The sequence below is a fragment of the Contarinia nasturtii genome, unplaced genomic scaffold (genome assembly GCF_009176525.2).
Source record: "Contarinia nasturtii isolate CC-2019 unplaced genomic scaffold, AAFC_CNas_1.1 Cnas_scaffold_3116, whole genome shotgun sequence".
NCBI classification, from domain to species: domain Eukaryota; kingdom Metazoa; phylum Arthropoda; class Insecta; order Diptera; family Cecidomyiidae; genus Contarinia; species Contarinia nasturtii.
The window spans coordinates 586,588-609,794 of NW_022200428.1; the positions used below are offsets into that span (position 1 = coordinate 586,588).

Genomic DNA, 23,207 nt, shown 5'->3' on the forward strand with positions numbered 1-23,207 from the left:
TCGATCAGAGTTTTATCTTCCTGTTTAATCAATTTAATACCACCTCGATCCCAACTGTGCTCAACTCTTTTGTGCTTGTAAATGTTTCCCGAAATATTCTGCTGGCATATATCGCACCAAACCATTTTGCGTTTCCTGTTTAAATTATAAAATAATTGTTGATATAAAAAATGTTAAACTGAGAGTGAAGAGCGATTGAGGTTAGAATATCACGAAAATGTGCATATGATTCTAAACGTTCTAAACTCATTTATTGGTTTTTTTCTCTCTGCTTTACATTTCTTGTTACTGTAAAATCACTTTTCAACAATTTATGAAATCGTATTCAATCTAAACACAATAAAATCACAAAATAACTTACAGTTTGCACACAAAAATTTAATTTTTTTCAACTAATAGGAACTCTCGCAAAATTGCGTTATGAAAATAATGTGTTTACGGTTTTGACAGATTATTAATGTCAACGTATACGTATACGTAACCACAGCTGTCATAATATATACGTAACTTCGTATTTTCACATTGTGGAGAATTTTTTCTGTTTCATTAATAATGAATCATTATTTTCTGTAATAAATAGAAATTTATTTATTTATAATTCTAATAGAATGAATTTGAAAAAATAAATAGAATCATTTATATGAAATAAAAATAATTCTAATTTGAAATAATACGATTTTGTTAGGTTCCCATAGAATGGTGTGAGTATTTATAATTTAGTTGTATTATTTTATATGCTTTATGTGTGTGTACAATGATTTTTAATTGATTTAATTTCAATTTGATTTACTTGAATGATTTTTAATACAATTTTTGTGTTGAAACTATAACATTCAAATACATTCCAAATTATTGAAATAAATTTGATTTTTGCATCTAATTCACACTAAAATCAGATGGCGCTCATTAGCGAGATTCGCAAAAAAAAAGTCTCCAATCTCATATACGTCAACCCCCCTTGAAAAAACTCAATTCAAATTCTGACTTTGCAGGATGATTTGGGACTACTAGGAGACGTGCTGGTTAGTTTTTGAGCAATATCTGTTGACCGGTGTAATTTTTTTTGGTCCGAATGGAGTCCACAATGTTCATGGAAAACAAGAGCCAGATGCTTGGTGTACTATTTTATGGAATGATATGCAATTATTGCTTAGGGTGCCTAACAACCTACATTTCAATGGTCATATTTGCGTGACATAATATTTGAACATAAAATCGATTGTACTTTACATGTCTCTCCGTCATGTTACTTTTCCGCACACATAGTGTAATGTGAAAAGTATTGTAATCCGTCAAAATTTTGAAAACTTCAGAAACATGTTTTCTGGACGTTTCTGAGGTCAGAGAACCCGAATTTGGCGTTTTTAAACATGGGTTTTGTTAATCTGTACGTCGTACGCAAAATTTGTTAGCAAGATTGCGCTCATCGTAGAAATTTAATTCAAAATCTGACTTTACAGGATGATTGGGGGTCGCGAGGATTAGGAATCATTAGATTTTGAGCGACTTTGGTTGATGGAAAAAAAATTCATGCCTGGTCGTGATACCTATGAAAAAGAGTCCAATTTTCGTTCAAAAGTCATACTTAATGTAGACTTAAACACTCAAAAATATGTATTGGGGGATTTTTTGTCAAGAGAAAACCGAATCCGAGGTTAGTTTTGAGACACAATCAATTTTTGATACAGTTTCCTTGAAAAAATCACAAAAAAATTGAATTTTTGTATGGGAGCCATGCCTGTATGCTACTTTAATGACGTGAAACTTTGCACAGACTATTTTTTATACAAAAAAATAACATTCTGAAAGTTTGAAGAGATTTCAATCAAAATAAGGGGTACCTCTCATACAAAATTTTCAATTTTTGGATCAAAAACGAATATTTTGTATGGGAGGTACTCTTAATTTTGGTTGAAATTTCTCCAAACCCTCCGAATGTTATTTTTTTGTGAAAAAAATAACCTGTACAAAGTTTCACGCCATTAAGGTAGCATATAGACATGGCTCCCATACAAAAATCCAAATTTTTTGTGACTTTAGTTATGAAAAGTGTTTCAAAAATAATTTTTATGGCAAACTTAACGTCAGACATATTTTTATAGCGCTTTGTTAGAAAATAGAATAATTCCAAATTTCATACAAATGAGTTCATCATGATAGTGTGAAAAATCTTTTGCGAGTACATCTGCTATTAAATTAAAGAATATTTCGATGCCGAATATATATAGCTTGATAAAATACGCATCTACCACCGTGCGGAAAAGTTCGTTCTACTCCTGTAAGACTCTTTATTTTTTTTTTTTTTTTGAAAAATTCGAATTTTGATGAAGTTGGAAATTCACAAAATTTGGTCTTTTCGGAGTTTTTTGGCACGAAAAAACCGGATCTGACGTCAGTTTTGGGATACAAATATTTTGTATGGGAGCAAATCGATCAAGTTTAATGTCAAGTTAAAGAAGCAAAGTAAAAGTGTATTGCGATAATTGGTGAAACGATAACAATAACAGCACAAATATGATCGCGTTTATGCATAAAAATACGCTACTTTATCAGTATCGGCTGTTTCTTTTTATAGACGCTTTTATTTTCATTCGTTGCCAATTCATTCAGTACCACGCTGTTATAATCTCTATTTCGAAGCCGGTTCCGTTGATTTCTGATATATCCCACGCTTTATTGTGTTTGACTTTGTTTCGAAAGCATTGTTATTCAGTTAGAACCATTGAAATACTATATTGAAGGTGTGTGTCATTTTAAATGTTGCCTCTGTTATGAGAACAGGTGTGATTTTTTGTTATTGAAACAGATGAAAGCAGAATGCGTTGAATGGGAGAATAAACAGAAAAGAGAATCATTATTTACACTTTTTGTAGCTTCAATGGCTATGGCGCTACACGATTGACTCACTGTGAATGTGATGAACACAATGAAGATCTTATCTTTATTTCATTTTCAAAACACATACTTGTATGATGGCCATCTAGATGGCCATACCTACCAACAATTATTTTGTGTTAATATGTGATATGTATACAGCAAATGTGTGTAACTAAAAAAACATTTATCTTAAATTGAATGGCCTTTGTCAAAGCACTCGAATGTCGTATACCCAATAAGATGTGTGTGTGCTCAAAAGAAGGCGGAAATGTATTTTTACTTTTCCGCACACATAGTGTAAGGTGAAAAGTATTGTAATCGGTCAAAATTTTGAAAACTTCAGAAACATGTTTTCTGGACGTTTCTGAGGTCAGCGAACCCGAATCAGGCCGTTTTGAGCATGGTTTATGTTAATCTGTACGTCGTACGTCGTACGTCGTACGTCGTACGTCGTACGTTGTACGTCGTACGCAAAATTTGTTAGCAAGATTGCGCTCATCGTAGAAACTTAATTCAAAATCTGACTTTACAGGATGATTGGGGGTCCCGAGGAATAGAAATCATTAGCTTTTGAGCGACTTTGGTTGATGGGAAAAAATGTCATGCCTGGAGTGATACCTATGAAAAAGAGTCCAATTTTCGTCCAAAAGTCATACTTAATGTGGACTTAAACATTCAAAAATATGTATTGGGGGGTTTTTTGGCACGAGAAAACCGAATCCGACGTTAGTTTTGAGATACAATCAATTTTTAATTCAGTTTCCTTGAAAAAATCACAAAAAAAATGAATTTTTGTATGGGAGCCATGCCTGTATGCTACCTTAATGACGTGAAACTTTGCACAGTCTATTTTTTACACAAAAAAATAACATTCTGAAAGTTTGAAGAGATTTCAATCAAAATTAGGGGTACCTCCCATATAAAATTTTCAATTTTTGGCTCAAAAACGAATATTTTGCATGGGAGGTACTCTTAATTTTGGTTAAAATTTCTCCAAACCTTCCGAATGTTATTTTTTTGTGAGTTATGAAAAGTGTTTCAAAAATAATTTCTATGGCAAAATTAACGTCAGACATATTTTTTAATACAGTTTCCTTGTAAAAGTCACAAAAAAATTGAATTTTTGTATGGGAGCCATGCCTGTATGATACTTTAATGACGTGAAACTTTGCATAGACTATTTTTTACACAAAATAATAACATTCTGAAAGTTTGAAGAGATTTCGATCAAAGTTAGGGGTACCTTCCATACAAAATTTTAAATTTTTGGCTCAAAAACGAATATTTTGTATGGGAGGTACCCTTAATTTTGGTTGAAATTTCTCCAAACCCTACGAATGTTATTTTTTTGTGAAAAAATAACCTGTGCAAAGTTTCACACCATTAATATAGCATACAGACATGGCTCCCATACAAAGATCCAAATTTTTTGTGACTTTAGTTATGGAAAGTGTTTCAAAAATAATTTTTATGGCAAAATTAACGTCAGACATATTTTTTATAGTATTTTGTTAGAAAATAGAATACTTTCAAATGTCGTACAAATGGGTTCATCATGAAAGTGTGAAAAATCTTTTCTCGGGTACTTCTGCTATTAAATTAAAAAATATTTCGTTGCCAAAGTTGAAACATATTTTTTGGTCTCGAACTTTACGCCGCTTGAAAGACTTGAAGAATCGAGCAAATATTATTTTGAACTTTCTTAATAAAATACGCAACTACCACAGTGCGGAAAAGTTCGTCTTACTCCCGTAAGACTTTTTATTTCGATTGGATTATAAATAGAGTTGTGGGACAAACTACGACTAATACGATCAAAGAGGCTCTCCCTCTTTTTATCGAAGAATGCCCAAGTCCCACTTACATTTGACTTTTTGAAAAAAGCTCTACTACTGGCACCATCTCTTTACACAAAATCTAAGTTATAGATTTGTTTGTGTATTTCTCAATTGTAATTTAATAAATTGTTCAATTTTTTTAAAAACATTTAAGTAATAAATAATTTTTAAAATGATATTCAATTTAAAACACAATAAAATAAAATAAAATAGAAACAAAACAATACACAAGAGAGAGAAAACAGTGGAATGAAAACAATCAATGTTGTCACTCACACGAACGTTTTTCTACACGAACAGTAGAATGACAAAAACCGAAATGAAGTGCACATGTATTCGCATGTATTTGAATATTGATTGTTGAGCGTCGCTACATACATGCACAATGCGCATAAGCAAACGAATCAACGTTAAGAATTTTGAACATGTGATCCAATGAGAGCAATGTTATTCGCACAAATACATGAGCATTTCACTTTGGTTTATGTCATCACATATACCGGCTGTCAACGATGAGCATGTAAACAAATTGTCATTTTGTATGGTACTATGTTTTGAGATTTTATATTAAATTAAATTTTTTTCATCAATAAAATTGCTAAGTGTGCTCGATTAATTTTAAGTGAAATTTGCAATCAGATTTTAAATGCTACGAAATTTCACGTCGAAAGAAATACATGCTCTACGCTATGTGTATATATTTATATAATTTTTTTTGTAATGAAGAGAAGACCGAATAAAAAGGCGTTTCATATGACTTAAATTGGCGGTAGTAAACCATAAATATGTATATAATAACTGTTGTGACTTCTATAATTCTTCTCTTTGATTTTGTTGACATTTTTTATTACCAGTTATTAAATTACAATTCAACGCAACTAAAATGAATGTAAATATGCGATTTCTCTCAAACTTGAGAAATACACAAAAACTTTTATTACTTCAACGTCGTGTATAGAGATGGCGCCACGTTGAGCGGAGTTCGGCAGAATAACACAGAAGCCCATATAATGCTAGTCAGGGTTGAGAATGCCGCGTTCCGCATTGAAATATGTTCTTATTTTTTCGGCACTTTACATCGATCTGTATAGGTGAAATTAATAACTTTTTGTGACACTTTGTGCACTTTACTGGTGAGATAATGACAAATACATATAATTCAATTTCCTGATATTGGATATTATATTCTAGTGAATGTCAAAGAGTGCAGTGATAGTAATTCTTACAATTTTTTTTACTTAATTACTTAATTGAAAGAATGAAAAAGTGAAATTTTTGATGGGCTTAATTGACCTCGGCTCATTTTTAGATGCACATTTCCTCTTAATGTGCAGCACTTTCCCTGTAAATGGATGAAAATATTTGGTTAAAAATAAAAATGTTTGTATAAACTGGTAAGAAAAATGGTAACCTAAATTTTTCAGCGCAAATGGCATCGCAGAGATAAAAGTCGGGAGCCTCACTCTTGCATACCAAACAAAACCTGGTTTTCTTTGCTTCTTCGATTGCTTTCTTGTATTCTTCTTCCTTTACAACCAATTCGTTGATTTTTTGTTCGTATAATCCATTCATATCACGCAGTTGTTTTGCCAGTATTTCCTTTTCAGCTATCAATTGTGACAGTTCTGTTTTGTGCTGCTCTTTCATCGATTCAATTGTTTCATTCGCTTCTCTCCAATCTTGATTCAATTTCATGAAACATTGATTGAAATCTTGGAACAAAAGCATGTTCATTCGATGTTGATTCTCCGTCATTTTCATTCGATCATTTTCTATCGATGTTTCAGTTTGTTTTCCGCCGTTTTCATTCGATGTTGATTCGACAGCCATGTTTTCTTCATCTTCAACTGAATTGTTGTTTGCTTCATCGGATTCAGGAGTATAAGTCCGATTTTTTGCATATGCATATCGTTTGGCAGATGGTTCATCGTAATTTTTACCGATTTCATGGATTTTTCGGCCCCTCGGCCTTAATTCAGGCTCCGGAGTTGTTGTGGGATTCATCATGTTATAAACATACTGATCGAGTAACATGGGATCGAATGATGTGTTTGGTTTCGCGTAATTGAATGCACCAAATTTTGATATCAAATTCTTGATATATTCATCGACCTCCTGTTAAATATGGAATTTTTTTTGATTAAATTAAAACTTTGAACACTCATCCCTTCTAAAAATATTTTAACGAAGTGAAATTAAAATGCAACTACCTTCAAAGCCTTTGTGTATTCCGAACTTTGCTCAGTACTTGTATTGTTTAGACTTTGTTTAGAGTACAACAAACATTTGTGGACATTGGCATTCAGACGATACTCCAGCGTGCCACCAAAGAAACGAACATTCACTCCTTGTTCATTAGCACACATAACTTTGCCGGGCAGATATTTTTTCGATTGCTTCGCCCAAACAATTATATGCGGCCTATCGCACACCATTGTGAACCAATTTGGCCGCGTGACGATATCGTTCGCATGAATATGACATTGAATGCATTTTTTCACACTGTCGATTTCCACCTTTAAAAAGCCCAACTGTTTTATTGCATATTTCGTTTTGTTATGTTTATCTGAAATTTAAGTGAAATTTTATTTATTTTTTCTATTTATGCGTATTTATGAGAGAACAAGTGGATCTTGTTTGAAAATACTATTTTTTTGAAATGGACATATGTTTAAACAATTGTTTTTCCTGTATAAACTAACCTGATAACAACGTTTCACACTTATGTACGACAAACTCGAAGTCAGCAATGAGGTCATTAAAATTTTGGTAAGAATTTGCTTTTATTTTTATGTTTTGCACCAATGGTATCATGGTCGAATTGAAGAGACTTTCCTTCGTCGAGTTCAATAAATTTTGGTGCCCAAAAAAAGTTTCATCAAAATTTGAATTCAACCGTCCTTTGATAATGATTGGGATCCGTTTCAATTCTTCAGGCCTTGAAAATATAAGCAAATTCACACCAATTTCAGTGCGTTCAAATCACTTTTTAAAGCAAAACAAACACTGTCTTACGTGTCTTTTGAGGTGCAATCTTCGCAACGCCAAATTTTGATATTACTCATATTTGTGGCCTTCACACAGTTAATGTGATATGGTCGTATGCAGGAAGAGCATTTCAATGTTATTCCTCCTTTGTGGCACTTCCAACAAATGTCACCTTGGTTATCCTGAAAAATGTCATTTGTTTAAAAAAAAAATGCAATTTCATCTATTTAAGCCGAAGTATTGCAACAGTCATATTACATACCATATTTCGTTATATACTATATAATATATAATTGAAAATATCAATTTGTTGTTGAATTCAAATTAGTAAAATAAGATACAAAACAACGTACACTTCAATGTATTTAAAATGAATGTTTATATTGGTGGAAAAACACACTAAAATTTTTCATTCATACAAACCGGAACTGAAAGTAAGTTTTTTTAAAGGAAAAATCACACTGAGAACTTAAAATTGAATATTTTTGAGTGTATTTTGTAAAGCAATTTTTGTCAAAGCCACAACACAAACTGAAAGAGGCGCAGAATAGAGAATACATATAAATTTAACTAACTGACAAAATTCGACACAACAACATACACAAGTCTTCAAACACACAGTCATATGTAAACATTATGTAAAATGCAAATGTATTTGAATGCAATAATGGAAGCCTTCAACTTTTATGGTTTTTCAGTCGCCTATTCATTTCAAATTGCCAATTCTCTATCTCTCTACTTTAATATGATAAATTCCCGAACATTGAACAAACGCTTGTTTTCAAATTTCTTCCGGACCTTTTTTATGTGTCATAAATTATGACCCACTCTCAAATAAACCATTAGAGGAAAAATTCCCAAAACGATATGTGGTTCTTGGCCATACACAGTTTTGTCGTAGGTCGCTTGGGAGAGTGTGTTCTCTTTCTCTCTCTTCCGTACTCTCTCTCTCACTTTCTCTCTCTATTCCATTTTTAAAACAGACACAAATTGAAAAGAAGAGAGAACGAATCAGAGAGAAAGTGGGGCTCAACAGAAAATACTCTATACATCTGGTTCAATGATGATTTGTTTGTTTTGAATTTTTGCATAAAGTATGTGTAATTGTAGTTTAAGCACATTCACACACACTTCGTGGTAAAAAAACATTCGCCAAACAAATCATCATTGTACCTAATGATTTTTTTCTGAGTAATTCATTTCTATCTCTCTCTCTCTCTGTGTATATTATGGTTAAATTTTATTTGTCTTCATTTTTCGAAATAATTTTTCGAAATAAATTTCACCATAATATGCAGAAGGGACAACACAAAGTTTAACAAAGAAAAATGAGAAGTAATGTGAGAAACTAAGTACACTCATACGTATGTATTTGTCAATTATTTGTGTGCGTTTGCTGCTTCGTAATATTACACACATACCAAAGCATGAGCTAATACAAACATTTCAAAATAGTCTGCTTACATTCAACTGAATTCTGTCTTTATTTTAAAAAAATTCAATGCATTTGATTTGCTTGCTTAACATTTCACCGGATGAAATTGCCATTAAACTGATGATCGAATTTATGTAACATCGAATTGTTTTTTCTACTTCAAAACGTTTCTTTAATTCTTATAATTAAATTGTCTAGCCGAGAGTTCTCTTTTAACAATGTTCAAATTGTGATCATTGGAATTCGTCAACTTTATTTGTTGTTTCGGACGCTCTCGTTTTTTTTCTCACTTCGATAAAGTCGTCAATGAATCGAAACAAAAAACATAATCGCCGCTATGGCGACGATAACATGCAATATGAGATCAATAAACTCATACGAGAAAGGAGAGAGAGAGAAAAAAACGACACAGCTATCGCTCATTAGCATACATTTAAAACGAATCTAGAAAAATCAAGGTCAAGCAAAAATGAATGAAATCAAATCGAAGCGAAATAAAATGCGCTGACCGCTTAAATTGGATGTGTGTAAACCGAATCAAAATAGATGAAAAAAAAATTAAGTCAGTGTGTTACCTGTTCAAAAGAATAATTTTCGTCAAAACATCGACATGTGCGGCTTATCACAACAAACCACCGGACTCGTGCCACTGAATAAATTATATTCGCTATTTATTCGTTTCGAAGATTTCTGTTAAAGCTTCATGAACATATGGGTACAACAACAACAACAAACAAGCGCTGTGATTCATAGCATAACACAGCATCGATTGCGAACAAAATAACATACATAATATTTGTTTCTATTGTTCAACCGTATGATTCCTTCGTTGTTATGCTATTACCGGCGTTGAAAGTAGCACTTATTCGACACTTTTCAAGAACATGCGTATGCAAAAATGAAATTAATTGAAATAAAATGTTGAAATGGAAAGCATTCGTTCATGTGGTCAATCCGCCAAAAATGGTCAAAAGACTCAAACTTGATCACAGGTATACGTCATCCTTAGCTTATTGAAAAGATATTAAGCTCATCTTGATGAAGCAATAAAGAAATTTTGGAGAAAATTTTACTTTGTTGGTTCACTTTGACAACTGATTTTACATAATTCGGACCCGAGGAATTCAATGGTGGCAACCATTTTGAGAAATTGGTCCGCTTTTATGAGATTTTTCGGCTTGAAACCATTTTTTTGGAATGATATTTTGGAGTAAATTGGTTTTTCATTCGATTGCTATGAAAATTTGTATTTGGAGTTTTTTATTCGAGAAAACCGAATATGACATTTATTTTGCGTTTGAATTCGTTCATGGTACATTTCCTGTACAAAAATCTTCATCTTTTGACATTTTGAACATATTGACGGTAACCAAAATGTAACTTTAAAAAAAACGGAACAAAATATTTATTCACTTTTTGAGTTTTTGCCTGTTTTATTGACTTCTTTATTGCTTCCTTATGAACAGAAACTATTTTCAATGGAAGTTAAGAAATATGTAGGTAAGGACTTTCCGTATGGTTTTAAGTATGTGGGTAAAAAGAAAAGGTCCCTTTTATTGTTTTATGATCTTTCATTGTACTCTACTCATTCACAAATTTGGGACTAAAGCCTGTGTTGGAACACAATATGCCGATGGACATTTCAATTTTATTTCTTAGAAGAGATTAGTTTGAGTTCAAGCGTTGGTGCGTAAAGTTTAATTCATTTAAAATAGAAAGGTAAGTCCTTTTAATTTAATATTAAAAACTAGTGAGTGGTTGAAAGTACGGAAATATGAAATTTTGTTTAAAATGGCGATATTTTTGTGCATTATGCAGTGTCTCCGAGATTAATATCAATTTAATTCATAATAATTGCCATGTAGCAGCAGAAATACAGTCGAAAACACACAAAAAATGTTTTCAATATTTTTGTGCATTAATCGAATCTCCGAGAGTTTCATATATGCTTGCCATGTAACAGCAGAAATACAGTCGAAAGTTGTTGGCCATGGCCGGCCTCAAAAAGTCACTTTTCGCCTTTTTTTTCCAATGGTCACCGAAGCGCCATGACTTGACACCTCCCGGACATATGCAAATCATTGGAAAGATCTTGAAGTGAGCTATTGAATGGTGCCATTTGCGGTCCAAAAATTTCAATGTGGGGTGGCCAAATTGGCCAAAAACCGTTGGCCGCACACATAACGGCCACTTTTAAAAATAGACACTTGAATTATGAACCACAATTTATATGATTTTGATCCAGAAATAACCTAAAAATCCATATTTTCATTGTATTTGAAAAAGATTCAAATTCATGTTTCTTGAATCTTTAACATTGAAAATAGCGCTTACAAAACTATTGATATCAAATAAAAAACCTCTATCGAGGTGACGAACGAGTGACGAAACCAAAATTTGAAACACAAAATTTCTGATATCAATTTTGTGACGAAAATAGTTGGTAGATATATTTTCTGTGTACTGTGAATATAAACTTAATATACATTTGTAAATTCGGAACGTTGCGCCATTGCGTCAGTATGAACTCAAAGTAAAAAGGAGAGAATTCCTGCAACGTTTTGAATATTATTAAAAATATTAGCGTACAGCGTACAGGGCACCACACATATACATTCGGACATCGAAAAAACGCTAGATTCGTGTTCCCTGGCTCCTAAAACACTCAGAAAACATGTTTTTTGGGGGTGTTAATTTTTCGACCCATTCCAATACTTTACCTTACACTAGGTGTGTGCGGAAAAGTAAAACTGCAAACACGTATTTTTTTTAAAACATATTCATGATTTTTTTCATTTCAATGTTAAATACAAAATATTCTCTATTGTTTTGTTGTAATTGTATGTCAGATCATGAGAAACAAACTTCAAAAAGATGCGATATTGCGCACACTGTGTTTTGAACATTTAAAAATTAAAAACAGAGAAAAATGGTATTTTAGCATTACAAATCTCATAAGTGACAATGTAAATAGCAATTATAAAAATGATGATATGATGCAAAAAAAAATGTAAAATATGCACCAATACAATCGTTGCTGGTCTACATGTCCAAATCAATGTAACCATCGGTAAGAACTTTTATATTTTCTCCGTCTCGTTTAACATCACCCTGAAAAGTTATCCTCGACTCATCGGCTTTCCAGGTACTTATCAGAATGTTGTCGCCTGGATATACTGGCTTAGCAAAACGGACTTTTGCGGCTTTAAACTTTTCTACATTTCCATTTGCATATTTGAAAAGTATACTTTTCATAACTCCGGCAAACGTATATCTTCCGTGTGCTATTGGACTCCTTAGAAATTCAAAATTCGTTCCATAACGCTGATGCGGATGTAAGGAAGAGTAACACGGCATATTCAAATCGGAATCTGACAATTCAGTCTTGATGCCATCCTTCGGAATGAACGTCTGGAATTCCAGTATCGAATCCGGCGGATTATAATTGCTGTTTGGTGGTGTTACTTTACGAGTCATGTGAGGATTTGATTTATTTCCGATGAATCCACCCGTTCCAACTTCGAGTATGTGATAATCCATTGTAAAATACGTTTCACCATTATTTTCATCATATATATTCATGTTGAAGCAATACAATGTTCCTTTTCCTTTGTCCATTACATCCGATGTTTTAATTTTTAGATTGACGATTCCTTCCGGAGGTAATTGTTTGAGTTGTTGTATGTAGTGTTCACCATGAAGTAAATGCTCGAATGACAATTTCCAAGCTGTTGACGGAAATGAGCACAGATCGATCAAAATTTTATTCGAAAATGGAAGTAAAAACGATGGAAGAACTTGAAATTTTTTATGCGATTGGTTCAAATACAAATCGGCATATTTGTTGTCAGCCTTGATTCCGATAGATTTTGCATGCTCCACGACGTCGTTTCGATCGTAGCTTATTTTGATTACGGGAAATTGATAATTCTTTAAATTTGTTTTGTTCACCTCGCTCAATGGAAGGGGTGATTCTGGATTTTCAAAATCCAAAGTAATACGCGAACAAAACACTTTATTGTTATTTGTTCCGTTTCCATCGGCAAGTATGGTTAGTGTTCTATAAGTTGGTGATTTGAATTGTTTTAACTGACGGATTTTCCACATTTTTTTCTCTAACGAAACTTGGAAAAAAATATATAAAAGTTTGCTTTTTGTTGAGATGTTCTCTTTACTGTATGAACTTTACTGAACTATGAAAATAGAGTGGTTTCAAAGCTTATTTATACGCACGTTCACAATTCGTTTACGAAATTATGACACCTTCACATATAAGATAAGTATCGTAATTCATTTTTGTATTTGGCAAAATCTAGTTCACTGATAAGAGTACAACGAATAAAAAGCGTATTACTTTTCCTCACAAACCTAATGTGTAAGGTAAAGTATTGGAATCGGTCGAAAAATTAACACCCTTCAAAAATGTGTTTTCTGGGTGTTTTTGGGGTCAGGGAACACGAATCAGTCGTTTTTTCGATGTCCGAATGTATACGCGTGGTACCCTGTACGCAAAAATTTGTTAACACGTTAACTTTCAATCAAGAAAAGTAATTCAAAATCTGACTTTACAGGATGATTGAAGATGCCGAGGAATAGAAACCATTAGATTTTGAGCGACTTTGGTTGATTTTTCTTCCAAAAGTGATATTTAATGTATTCTTAAACACTCAAAAATATGTTTTGGGGGGTTTTTGGGTACGAGAAAACCGAATATGACGTTAGTTTTGCGATACAAATAATTTTCGATACACTTTTCATACAAAAATTTCAAAAAATTTCAAAAAATTTGGATTTTTGTATGGAAACCATGCCTGTATGATATCGTAATGAGCTGAAACTTTGCACAGGTTATTTTTATCACCAAAAAATACCATTTCGAGAGTTTGAAGACATTTCAACGTTTTTCGCTTAAAAACGGAATTTTGTATGGGAAGTACCCTTAATATGTATTGAAATTTCTTCAAACTTTAAGAATGTTAACTTCTTGTGAACAAAAATAACCTCTGCACATTTTCACATGATTACGATATCATATAGGCATGGCTGCGATACAAAAATTCCCATTTTTAGTGGTTTTTGTATGAAAAGTCCTCCGAAAATTATTTGTATCGTAAAACTAATGTCAGATTCAGTTTTCTCGTGAATTCTTTGAGTAAAAGGTTTGTAATAAATGGATGTTGTGGATCACGGTGCGGAAAAGTTCATCTTACGGATGTAAGACATTTTATTTACTTACTTAGTTTCTTGGTAACCTAACCACAAAATTACTGATAATAAATGAAAAAATCATAAATTTGTTCTGTTCATAAATTTGAAAGAGTTTAATCACGTGATTCGTTTTACTTTGTTCCGAACGTAATGTGGTATTATATAATCGAGAATTTGCATTAAACGCAACAAACGTAATAATCGGCTTGTAAACGTCATTTTCTGGAAATTATAAAACAATTTTGTTGATCTTATACGATTTTGAACTCTAACGATATCATGATATAATAAAGTAAGAGTCGTAACCATTCTCTATGGTCACGACAGTTATAAACATAATCGTACCTTCTGTAGTCACGATAACCATGGGATATAAAATATAGTCGTGCAATTGTACCGGCACAGATTTTGTGTATAAACCACCCCAATCCTTGAATAAAGTTAGTCTTTGAGATATAACCAAATCAACCAATTTTGCCACTGCATTTTCTCATCACATTATGATCCCTTTTCGCTAATGTATTCACGAGCGAATATACAAATAGATTTGATTGTATGTTGTACGAAGAAACAAACTTTTTTTTTAAATAAAACTGAAATTGTTCAATTATTTCTGTAATTTAACGAAAACGGTATGAAAATTAGAAAAATAAAATGTCTTACATTCGTAAGATGAACTTTTCGGCACCGTGATCCACAACATCCATTTATTACAAACCTTTTACTCAAAGAATTCACGAGAAAACTGAATCTGACATTAGTTTTAAGATACAAATAATTTTCGAAGCACTTTTCATACAAAAACTACTAAAAATGCCCATACAACATTTCGTTTTTGAGTGAAAAATCCAAAATTTTGTTCGGGAGGTACCCCTAATATGCCTTGAAATGTCTTCAAACTCTCGGAATGGCATTTTTGTGTGATAAAAATAACCTGTGCAAAGTATCAGCTCATACAGGCATGGCTTTCATACAAAAATCCAATTTTTTTGAAATTTTTGTATGAAAAGTGTGTTGAAATATATTTGTATCGCAAAACTAACGTCATATTCGGTTTTATTTTTAAGTGTTTAAGAATACATTAAATATCACTTTTGGAAGAAAAATTGAATTTTTTCCATGGATGGCCATGGGCATCACACCAGACATGACACTTTACTCTGTCAACCAAAGTCGCTCAAAATCTAATGGTTTCTATTCCTCGGTACCCCAAATCATCCTGTGAAGTCAGATTTTGAATTACTTTTCTTGTTTGAAAGTTATCGTGTTAACAAATTTTTGCGTACAGGGTACAGGGTACGCACATACATTCGGACATCGAAAAAACGACTGATTCGTGTTCCCTGACCCCAAAAACACCCAGAAAACACATTTTTGATGGTTGTTAATTTTTCGACCGATTCCAATACTTACTAGGTGTGTGCGGAAAAGTAAAATGATTGACATGTCTAAAAGTTAGAAGAGCGTCTTTTGAATAACTTATGTTTTTCACTTTGAACGAAAAATCTGCTGTCCATAAAAAATACTAAGCCGCTGCAACTATATACAATTTTAAAGAGAACGGTTTAGTTATTTTTACAAAGAGTGTACGTTTCCATATTTTTTTGCGGCGAAAGAGGCGACGCAATAATAACATTTTGTACATATTTGCAGAGCATCTTGATTTGCTGCTGCTCAGCATATAGCTGAGAGCTGAGAAATGCTGAACTCGTGCGGCTAACGCATACGAAACGGATGGCACGCACACATGCATTCTCCCCGTTTAAACGGTTATAAACAGTTGATTGGACGTTCAATTCAAAACTCAAAACTTAGTAACCAGTTGAGTTTGAAATTGTGTTGCGACCGACATATGAGAAGCTGCGAGAAAAACGTCGCATCCCTCGTTATTTTGCTTACGTAAGTGAAAGCAAGAGATGAGATGCGACGTGCTGTTTTTGCTCTCAGTCTTTCATATATTCTGAAAGTGTACGTCTAACGCATACGTATGTTCGCTGGTATAGTGTGTAACCGTTGTACCGGCAATAGCGTCAACGGCAGCACATACGAAGCGAAAGGGGAATATGTATCGTGCATCCGTTTCGTATGCGTTAGCCGCACGAGCTCAGCATTTCTCAGCTCTCAGCTATATGCTGAGCAGCAGCAAATCAGGATACTCTGCATATTTGAGTGAATGCGTCACTAAAAATTTATATCAGAATATTTTTAGATTTACAGTATTGCGTCACACTGGGAACTTCGAAAGAAGTGTTTTTTTACTTATTGATATTAGTGCGAAATAGAAGGAGATCATAGAAATATGGCTGAGTGTGGCATTGATTTTATTTCAATGAAAGAACGGTTTTTGGTGATAATAGTCGATTTACAGTATTTAAAATTGAAAAAAAAATATATGTTTTCACAGATTATAGGTATCACTGTTCCAGAGAATGGCGATAAGAACGAAATATATTAATCATTTGTCAATTTATGATTAGATTTCATAGAAATTTGACTCCGATTTGGCATGACCTCTGATCCGTTTCGAATTTAAAAATCAAAGTTTGTAAACAACTGTTTTGGACTTCATTAAAAGTTTCTATTCATTCGGTTTCCATCGATCAACAGATGGCACTGCTCGTAATAAAATGAAGAAATTCAAAAAAATAAAATGTCTTACATCCGTAAGATGAACTTTTCCGCACTGTGATCCACAACATGCGATACAAATAATTTTCGACTCACTTTTCATACAAAAATTACTAAAAATGTGAATTTTGTATGGGAGCCATGCCCAAAAGCTAACATTCTAAAAGTTTGAAGATTTGTCAATACAATTTAGGGGTACAATCCATACAAAATTGTATTAAGCTTTTTTCAAATTGGCCGAGATTGTGTATTTTGGCAAGAAAATAAGATTTACACGTTTTTATGGTGATTAAATTACTTCAAACAAACATTGATTCGAAATTGGTCGGGTTTTTTTCCCAAAATGTGTAGTTACAGTAATTTAATCACAGTGAAAACTTGTAAATCTTATTTTCTTGCCAAACTAATTTTTCGATCGATTCCAATACATTTCCTTACACACTAGGTGTGTGCGGAAAAGTAAAACTGGATGTATGTGTGAGAGATACGGGCCGATGTGTGCGGAAGCAATTGAACGAATATGAATAAAATTACGTGCACAAACTCTTCATTCTTCTTACAATATCATTCACATATAGACTGCCATAATGTGAAGACCAACAAAATTCGCCGCATTTATTATATATCCAGTATATATCATTCTCAGCAAATAGTAGTTTCAACTAATTAAAATCTTCCATCGATAAAACGATAGGTCATAATACTGTTTCAAAATATCATGATATGAAAATCGGTGTTTTTGGTCAGTTAAGTGGGGATTAATGCAAAAAAAAAAACAGAATTTGCTAGTGAATATAGTAAAATTAGTGATTTGGTGTGATATATTATTGGTAGAATGAAAAAAAAAAGTTTTGTGTCGGCGTGAAGTGTACATGTGAATGTATTCCGCTAAATAAACACTTGACTGAAAGCGTTCTAGTCTCGCTGCCGTATTATCACAACTATTATATCGTTACTGTGCGTGTATCACGGCATATTTGAATGTGTAGATTGTTTTCTTTCTGTACATAATAAGCGGCGGACTGAGTATATGGTGTAAACGGTTTGCGCTGTATATTGAGCGAAGTATAATGCATGTCGCTATAGTGCTCAGATTCTGAGAGGCTGGACATTAAGTCTTCTCTTGTGTATGTGAATTCAAAAGCATTTGCGCTGTAACCGTATTCGCTTTTATATTAGTTTCTCGTCACGCTATTCGATGGAAAAACTCATATGTATATATGAAAGGCGCAACTAGTGATCACAGTAAACTTGTTAGTGTGTGAAGAATGCGCATAAAAACAAATGAAAGCGAAATGAAATCGTCGAACAAATTTAGTTTTTTTAATGAATTTCATGGAGATTCGAACAAAGAAACCTATATTTTTTAACACTTTGTGAATCTGATACTTTGATATTGCGTACAAGTCAAATCGAAAATAAAATTTGGTAATTTAATGTCGAATGAAATTGATTCTATAAATAATACCATCGGAATGAAAACTGTTTTCTTTGAATTTTTCTTATAAAATATTCTTTGTGTCGACTCAAGCATCGCATTTGTTCCCAAAAATCGTAATTTTACTCATGCCCAACGAAAATAATTCTTTTTGCAGTGATACAGTAACCATGAAAAAGTACTCGAAACGCGATATGCTGAAATGGCGCAACGAGCTCCGTCTTCTGGTAAATGAACTTTTGGAAGGGATAGAGGGTAAAAACAAGGGGCAATTCACTTAAAAATTGCCTTTCTATTTTTTTATAATTGTTATTGATTCTTTTTCGATTATTTGTCGATTATTTTAAATTAATTCTTTTCTTTTGTGATTCTCCCCTTAGGTAAAAAGGACGCTGGATTTAAGAAAGACATCAAACATCTCACCGTTAAACGGTAGGATGGATTTATTGTTCAAACGATTCGTTTAAAAAGGACTTAAATTACAAAAATACAATTTTCCTCAATTTTCAGCATAAAAACTACAATTCCGCGTTCCATAAAAGAAACATCTGGGCAAAACATAAAACTACCGGAGCTCAAAAATTACAACTCCAAATCCAAAGATATCAACCAAAAAATTTTGTATTTAGATAGGCTTGAGCATAAGCTACCGAAATGCATCAAAACCACGAAAGATACACTTGATAATAAATTCGTGCAATATCTTTGCGAAGAATCGAAACAAATGTATGTCCATTTTCGGCTTCAAGCCAAACCTTATCAGTTAATTAATAATTTGATTTTTTACAGCATCGACGAAACGTTCGAAGTGTTCCCAAAAAATGATCCCAAATTAACCGAAACAAGTGGTGAAAGTGACTTGAATACAAGCGGTAAAAGAAAATTCGTCGGCGAACATAAAGTAACAAAAAAATTAAAGGGAGGCATTCACGGAAAACCAGCATACACTTCAACTTTGATGAAACCTTCGACATCAGGTGAGAAACATGTACCGAAAATCATCATCCGAAATTCAAAGAGTCATGCACGTAAAAAGATGACTCGTACAAATGAATTTTTTGGCAATAGTGCGGGTAATTGTCATCTTTGAAGCATTTTTTTAGAATATCGCTCATTATTACGGTGATAAATAATTTTGAACGACACTTAACAATTCGATTCTTTTTACAGGCGGAAATGGTGAACAAAGCGTTGGAAACCCGAATGAAGAAACCTCTGCACTTCTCCATCAATTTCTGTCCGCCGCGATAACAGTAGTTAGAGAATTTGGAGCCCAATTTGTAAACCAAACCATTGAAAAAGTACTCAATGTAGAGGTAGGTCGAGAACGGGGAACAAGTCAAAATACAGAGGAAATGTCGACCGAATCGGCAGGACGCGCAACAGAAGCAAGTCAAAACATCGGCGAACGAGCAACTGAAGCGACAGGGTGCCAACAAGAAGCCAATCAAAACATCGGAGAAAGGTCGATGGAACCGTCAGGCTGTGAGCAACAAGCAAATCAAAACAACGATGACAAGACGACCGAACCGGCCTACCGCGAACAAGAAACAAGCCAAAACACCGGTGAAAGGTTAAAGGAAGCGACATGCCGCGAACAAGAAACCATGATCAATCAAAACGGTAAGTCTATATATGCTTTTAACTCTTAATTTTCAATTAATTTTATTAGAATTTCTCATCAATATTTAAATATGGACTGATTATTACCATGGCTCTTCGTTTCAGACAATTCAAATGCGGCCAACAGCGTTCTCGCCGCAAATTCCACGGAATGCATCGTTGAAGAAACAAATCATGCTCCAAAATTGAGTGAGTTTTGCCAATAACATTCACCGTTGCTCCAACTTGTTTTAATTCTCTTCAATTTTTCATTGCAGTCACTTCCGAAGAAGCTGAATCCGCAGGTATCCTCTTTTACTGTTATTTCTGCAAACAGAACGGCGAATCGATTCGATTTCACAGTGAACAATCGCTTCGCCGTCATTGTGAAAAGAGGCATAAATTGCTGCCATTTAGTTACTATGCTTTTGAGAAGGCAAAATGTTTAAATTGTGACTACGTTGGAACGTGGAGAGAATTAAATAGCCACCACCAGAAAGTCCATCCCAAGGAAATATTTTCCATCGTAAGCCATTCGGACGATACCAAATGTGCTCTTTGCAGTTACACTGGCAACGCCAGTAATATCCATTCCAAAATGCGCCATCCGCTCGCCACACGTTCGTCAGTATTCAATCCTTTGCGTATATCATCCGAAAATTTACGTAAGCTACGTGCACAAATCACACTTGCTAATCGTAACGAGTTCTTTTTTCATCAAACCAAAGGATTTTCATGCCAAAAATGTAAAACCTTTCGAAGCGAAGAGTTCATTGAACTGTTAATGCACGAAAGAGAAGTGCACGGCCCATTTGATTACGACAAATACCAACGGAAATTTAAAAAAAGATTGCAGAAGAAAATTCTTAATTCAGAAGTTCATTTTCCAAATGGACTTACACTTTTTGGTCGAAATTTGATCGGTTCAGACATTGATCTGCTTAAAAATTTCGATATCAATTTTTTTGACCATTGGAAAAATACAGTGAAATATAAATTTGATCAGATTCAGAATTACACAAATGAGAACAATGCAGTTGGAATTGAATTTGAATTCAATTCAGAGTAAATTCATTCTTTCGCTTTCTTTTAATTGAATGAATATTATCTTCTTTTGGAAAAGGTCTCAAACGGTCTCAAATAAACAATAAATTTGCATTTTTTATTCCATTCATTTTTTACATGCCACATTATTTGTGTAGCGTCATTTACCGAGCTCAAATACAAACATATATCACATTTCTCAGAATATAATGCGAAATGTTTACCTCACTGTCAATGTGCATTTATTTTAAAGACTGAACCTATAATTAATTTTAAGAAAATCACACACAAAAAAATCAACATAACTTTTTAAACGATTGTATCGTTTAATGTTGGATTCAAACGATAAATTCATCTTTTAAACGATTAATTCGTTTAAATTTGAAGATATTAAACGATTTTACCGTTTAAAAGATGAATTTATCGTTTGAATCCAACATTAAACGATACAATCGTTTAAAAAGTTATGTTGATTTTTTTGTGTGCAGTTATAATAATTAATTTGATCAAAAACAAATGTATGATTGTTGTGAGAAACCATATTTTTTTAAAATAAAATAAAATTCCATAATTTTTCTTTCAAAAATATCCCCAACTCTTCTTCTTTCAGTTTCAATTAATTTTCAAAAAAAAAGGAAATGAAAACACAAAACATACATACATTGCGAATTTATGGATTCGAATAGAATAAAAACAGATTCATATTTTGGGTATGTAGAACGATTTATCGTTGTTAGTACCAAGCAACAAATTGCCGACGGCAACGTTCAAATTGAAGTACATGAATGCAAAAATTGTTGTCATAATGCTTTACGTTTCAGTTTCATTTTTGGATTTGGAGTCCAAGAGACGTTAACACGAATAATAATAGTACATATCAGTCAATTTGTTTATAAACTCGCGTAAGCGCAAATATGTTACATCGCTCGTCTCTAGAACAACATATCCAGTGCTGCATGGAGAGGTTAACATTCGACCCATTGGATGCGTTGTCGTTTGTGAATAAACAGATACCATTGGATGTGAGTAAATTGATGTTCTTTATAGACGTTATATTGGAAAAGGGAATTATGTAAACCAGTTAGTTAAAAAAGAGAATTTATTTACCAAACATTGAGTGTTGATCACAAAAATAATGCTCACGTGGTGGAAGCAAGGCGAAAGAAGACTCGATAAGAACAATAACTGACTTGATTGTTGATGTCCGTTTGGAATAATTCTTGAATTTGCTTTTTCGCTTTGTCTTTTTAAAAAACCGAAAATGTGTTGGACATGAAGAAAAGAGAAATTACATGAAATACAATATCAATTTTTAAGTTCATTTCATTGGAATCGTTATATGAAGATCAACCCGATCGACTCAACCGCAAAGTCAAGAGCATGTGACACTATCTTCATTTAAATTCAAAGCAATAATTCAGCCATTTTCGATCATAAACAATTCGTTCGCACTATATATACAAGTCGCCAAACATGAAAACGTATTAGTCCGCACAATGCATCACAAGTATGGTCCAAGACATAGTTTTTCAAGAACAGTATAGCCAAAATTTCTCTTCACTTTCCTCTACACTCTATCTTTACTCAAAAACAAATACAACAGAGAATATTTGATGAACAAAAACGATCTATGGTCGTAAATGTCGCATGTGTTTTTGATTTTGAAGTGTCACGGATTATGTCTTTAAAGCATACATATTGACCGTTGACCCTTTTCACTGGACTCAATTGAGCATATTTTCAATTTTTCAGTTTTCAATTTTACGACACATTTTTATGACGCTTTCAAGCCTTTTGAAAATCGTTTCTTTTTTCTCAATTCCGTGAAACACTTTTTCGTCGTTATTTCGAATATTTGTTCGTAGCGTCGGTCAGTTTCGTAAAGAAAAAAACAAATCGCAATCATCGTCTCACGTTGAATGACATACACGTATACAACGAGAAATGCCGATAAGTATACAAACTTCATACACAGTCATACGTCAATTGTTTGCAATCTTTTCTTCTCTCTTTCTCATTGTTAATTTTTCAATTGGTTTCGCGCCTTTTTCGACGCGCTGCTTTTTCGATATCGCACAGCACGTGCATAAACACTATATCAAATTTGCCACACCAGACTTCTCATATGCGTATTTTCTTACTTTTTCTC

The 23,207-nt window shown here is 33.2% G+C and overlaps 3 protein-coding genes across 5 annotated transcripts; 1 reads left to right on the forward strand and 2 right to left on the reverse strand.

Moving 5' to 3' along the window:
- Positions 1 to 5,931: 5,931 nt before the first annotated feature.
- LOC116349753 (protein kinase C-binding protein 1-like) lies at positions 5,932 to 8,126 on the reverse strand. Of its 2 annotated transcripts, none has more exons than XM_031781335.1 (6): positions 8,057 to 8,126; positions 7,731 to 7,885; positions 7,418 to 7,653; positions 6,926 to 7,281; positions 6,127 to 6,830; positions 5,932 to 6,057 (listed from the first exon to the last, which is right to left on the reverse strand). In XM_031781335.1, exons 2-6 carry the CDS (start codon positions 7,778 to 7,780, stop codon positions 6,039 to 6,041), a joined length of 1,365 nt encoding a protein of 454 aa, XP_031637195.1. In that variant the 5' UTR covers positions 7,781 to 7,885; positions 8,057 to 8,126; the 3' UTR covers positions 5,932 to 6,038. The 2 variants fall into 2 exon arrangements, with proteins under 2 accessions (XP_031637195.1, XP_031637194.1); XM_031781334.1 differs by lacking the exon at positions 8,057 to 8,126 and adding an exon at positions 7,966 to 8,051.
- Positions 8,127 to 12,180: 4,054 nt separating this feature from the next.
- LOC116349688 (peroxisomal multifunctional enzyme type 2-like) lies at positions 12,181 to 13,245 on the reverse strand. Its single transcript, XM_031781234.1, has one exon. It carries the CDS (start codon positions 13,243 to 13,245, stop codon positions 12,181 to 12,183), a length of 1,065 nt encoding a protein of 354 aa, XP_031637094.1.
- A 4,365-nt stretch (positions 13,246 to 17,610) lies between these two features.
- Positions 17,611 to 21,337, forward strand: LOC116349749. Of its 2 annotated transcripts, none has more exons than XM_031781328.1 (8): positions 17,611 to 18,402; positions 18,570 to 18,667; positions 18,793 to 18,844; positions 18,923 to 19,138; positions 19,202 to 19,485; positions 19,583 to 20,035; positions 20,141 to 20,224; positions 20,293 to 21,337. In XM_031781328.1, the coding sequence occupies exons 2-8, from the start codon at positions 18,583 to 18,585 to the stop codon at positions 21,081 to 21,083; spliced, it is 1,965 nt and encodes a 654-aa protein (XP_031637188.1). In that variant the 5' UTR covers positions 17,611 to 18,402; positions 18,570 to 18,582; the 3' UTR covers positions 21,084 to 21,337. The 2 variants fall into 2 exon arrangements, with proteins under 2 accessions (XP_031637188.1, XP_031637189.1); XM_031781329.1 differs by having other exon boundaries at positions 19,202 to 19,389.
- The last annotated feature ends 1,870 nt before the right edge of the window (positions 21,338 to 23,207 follow it).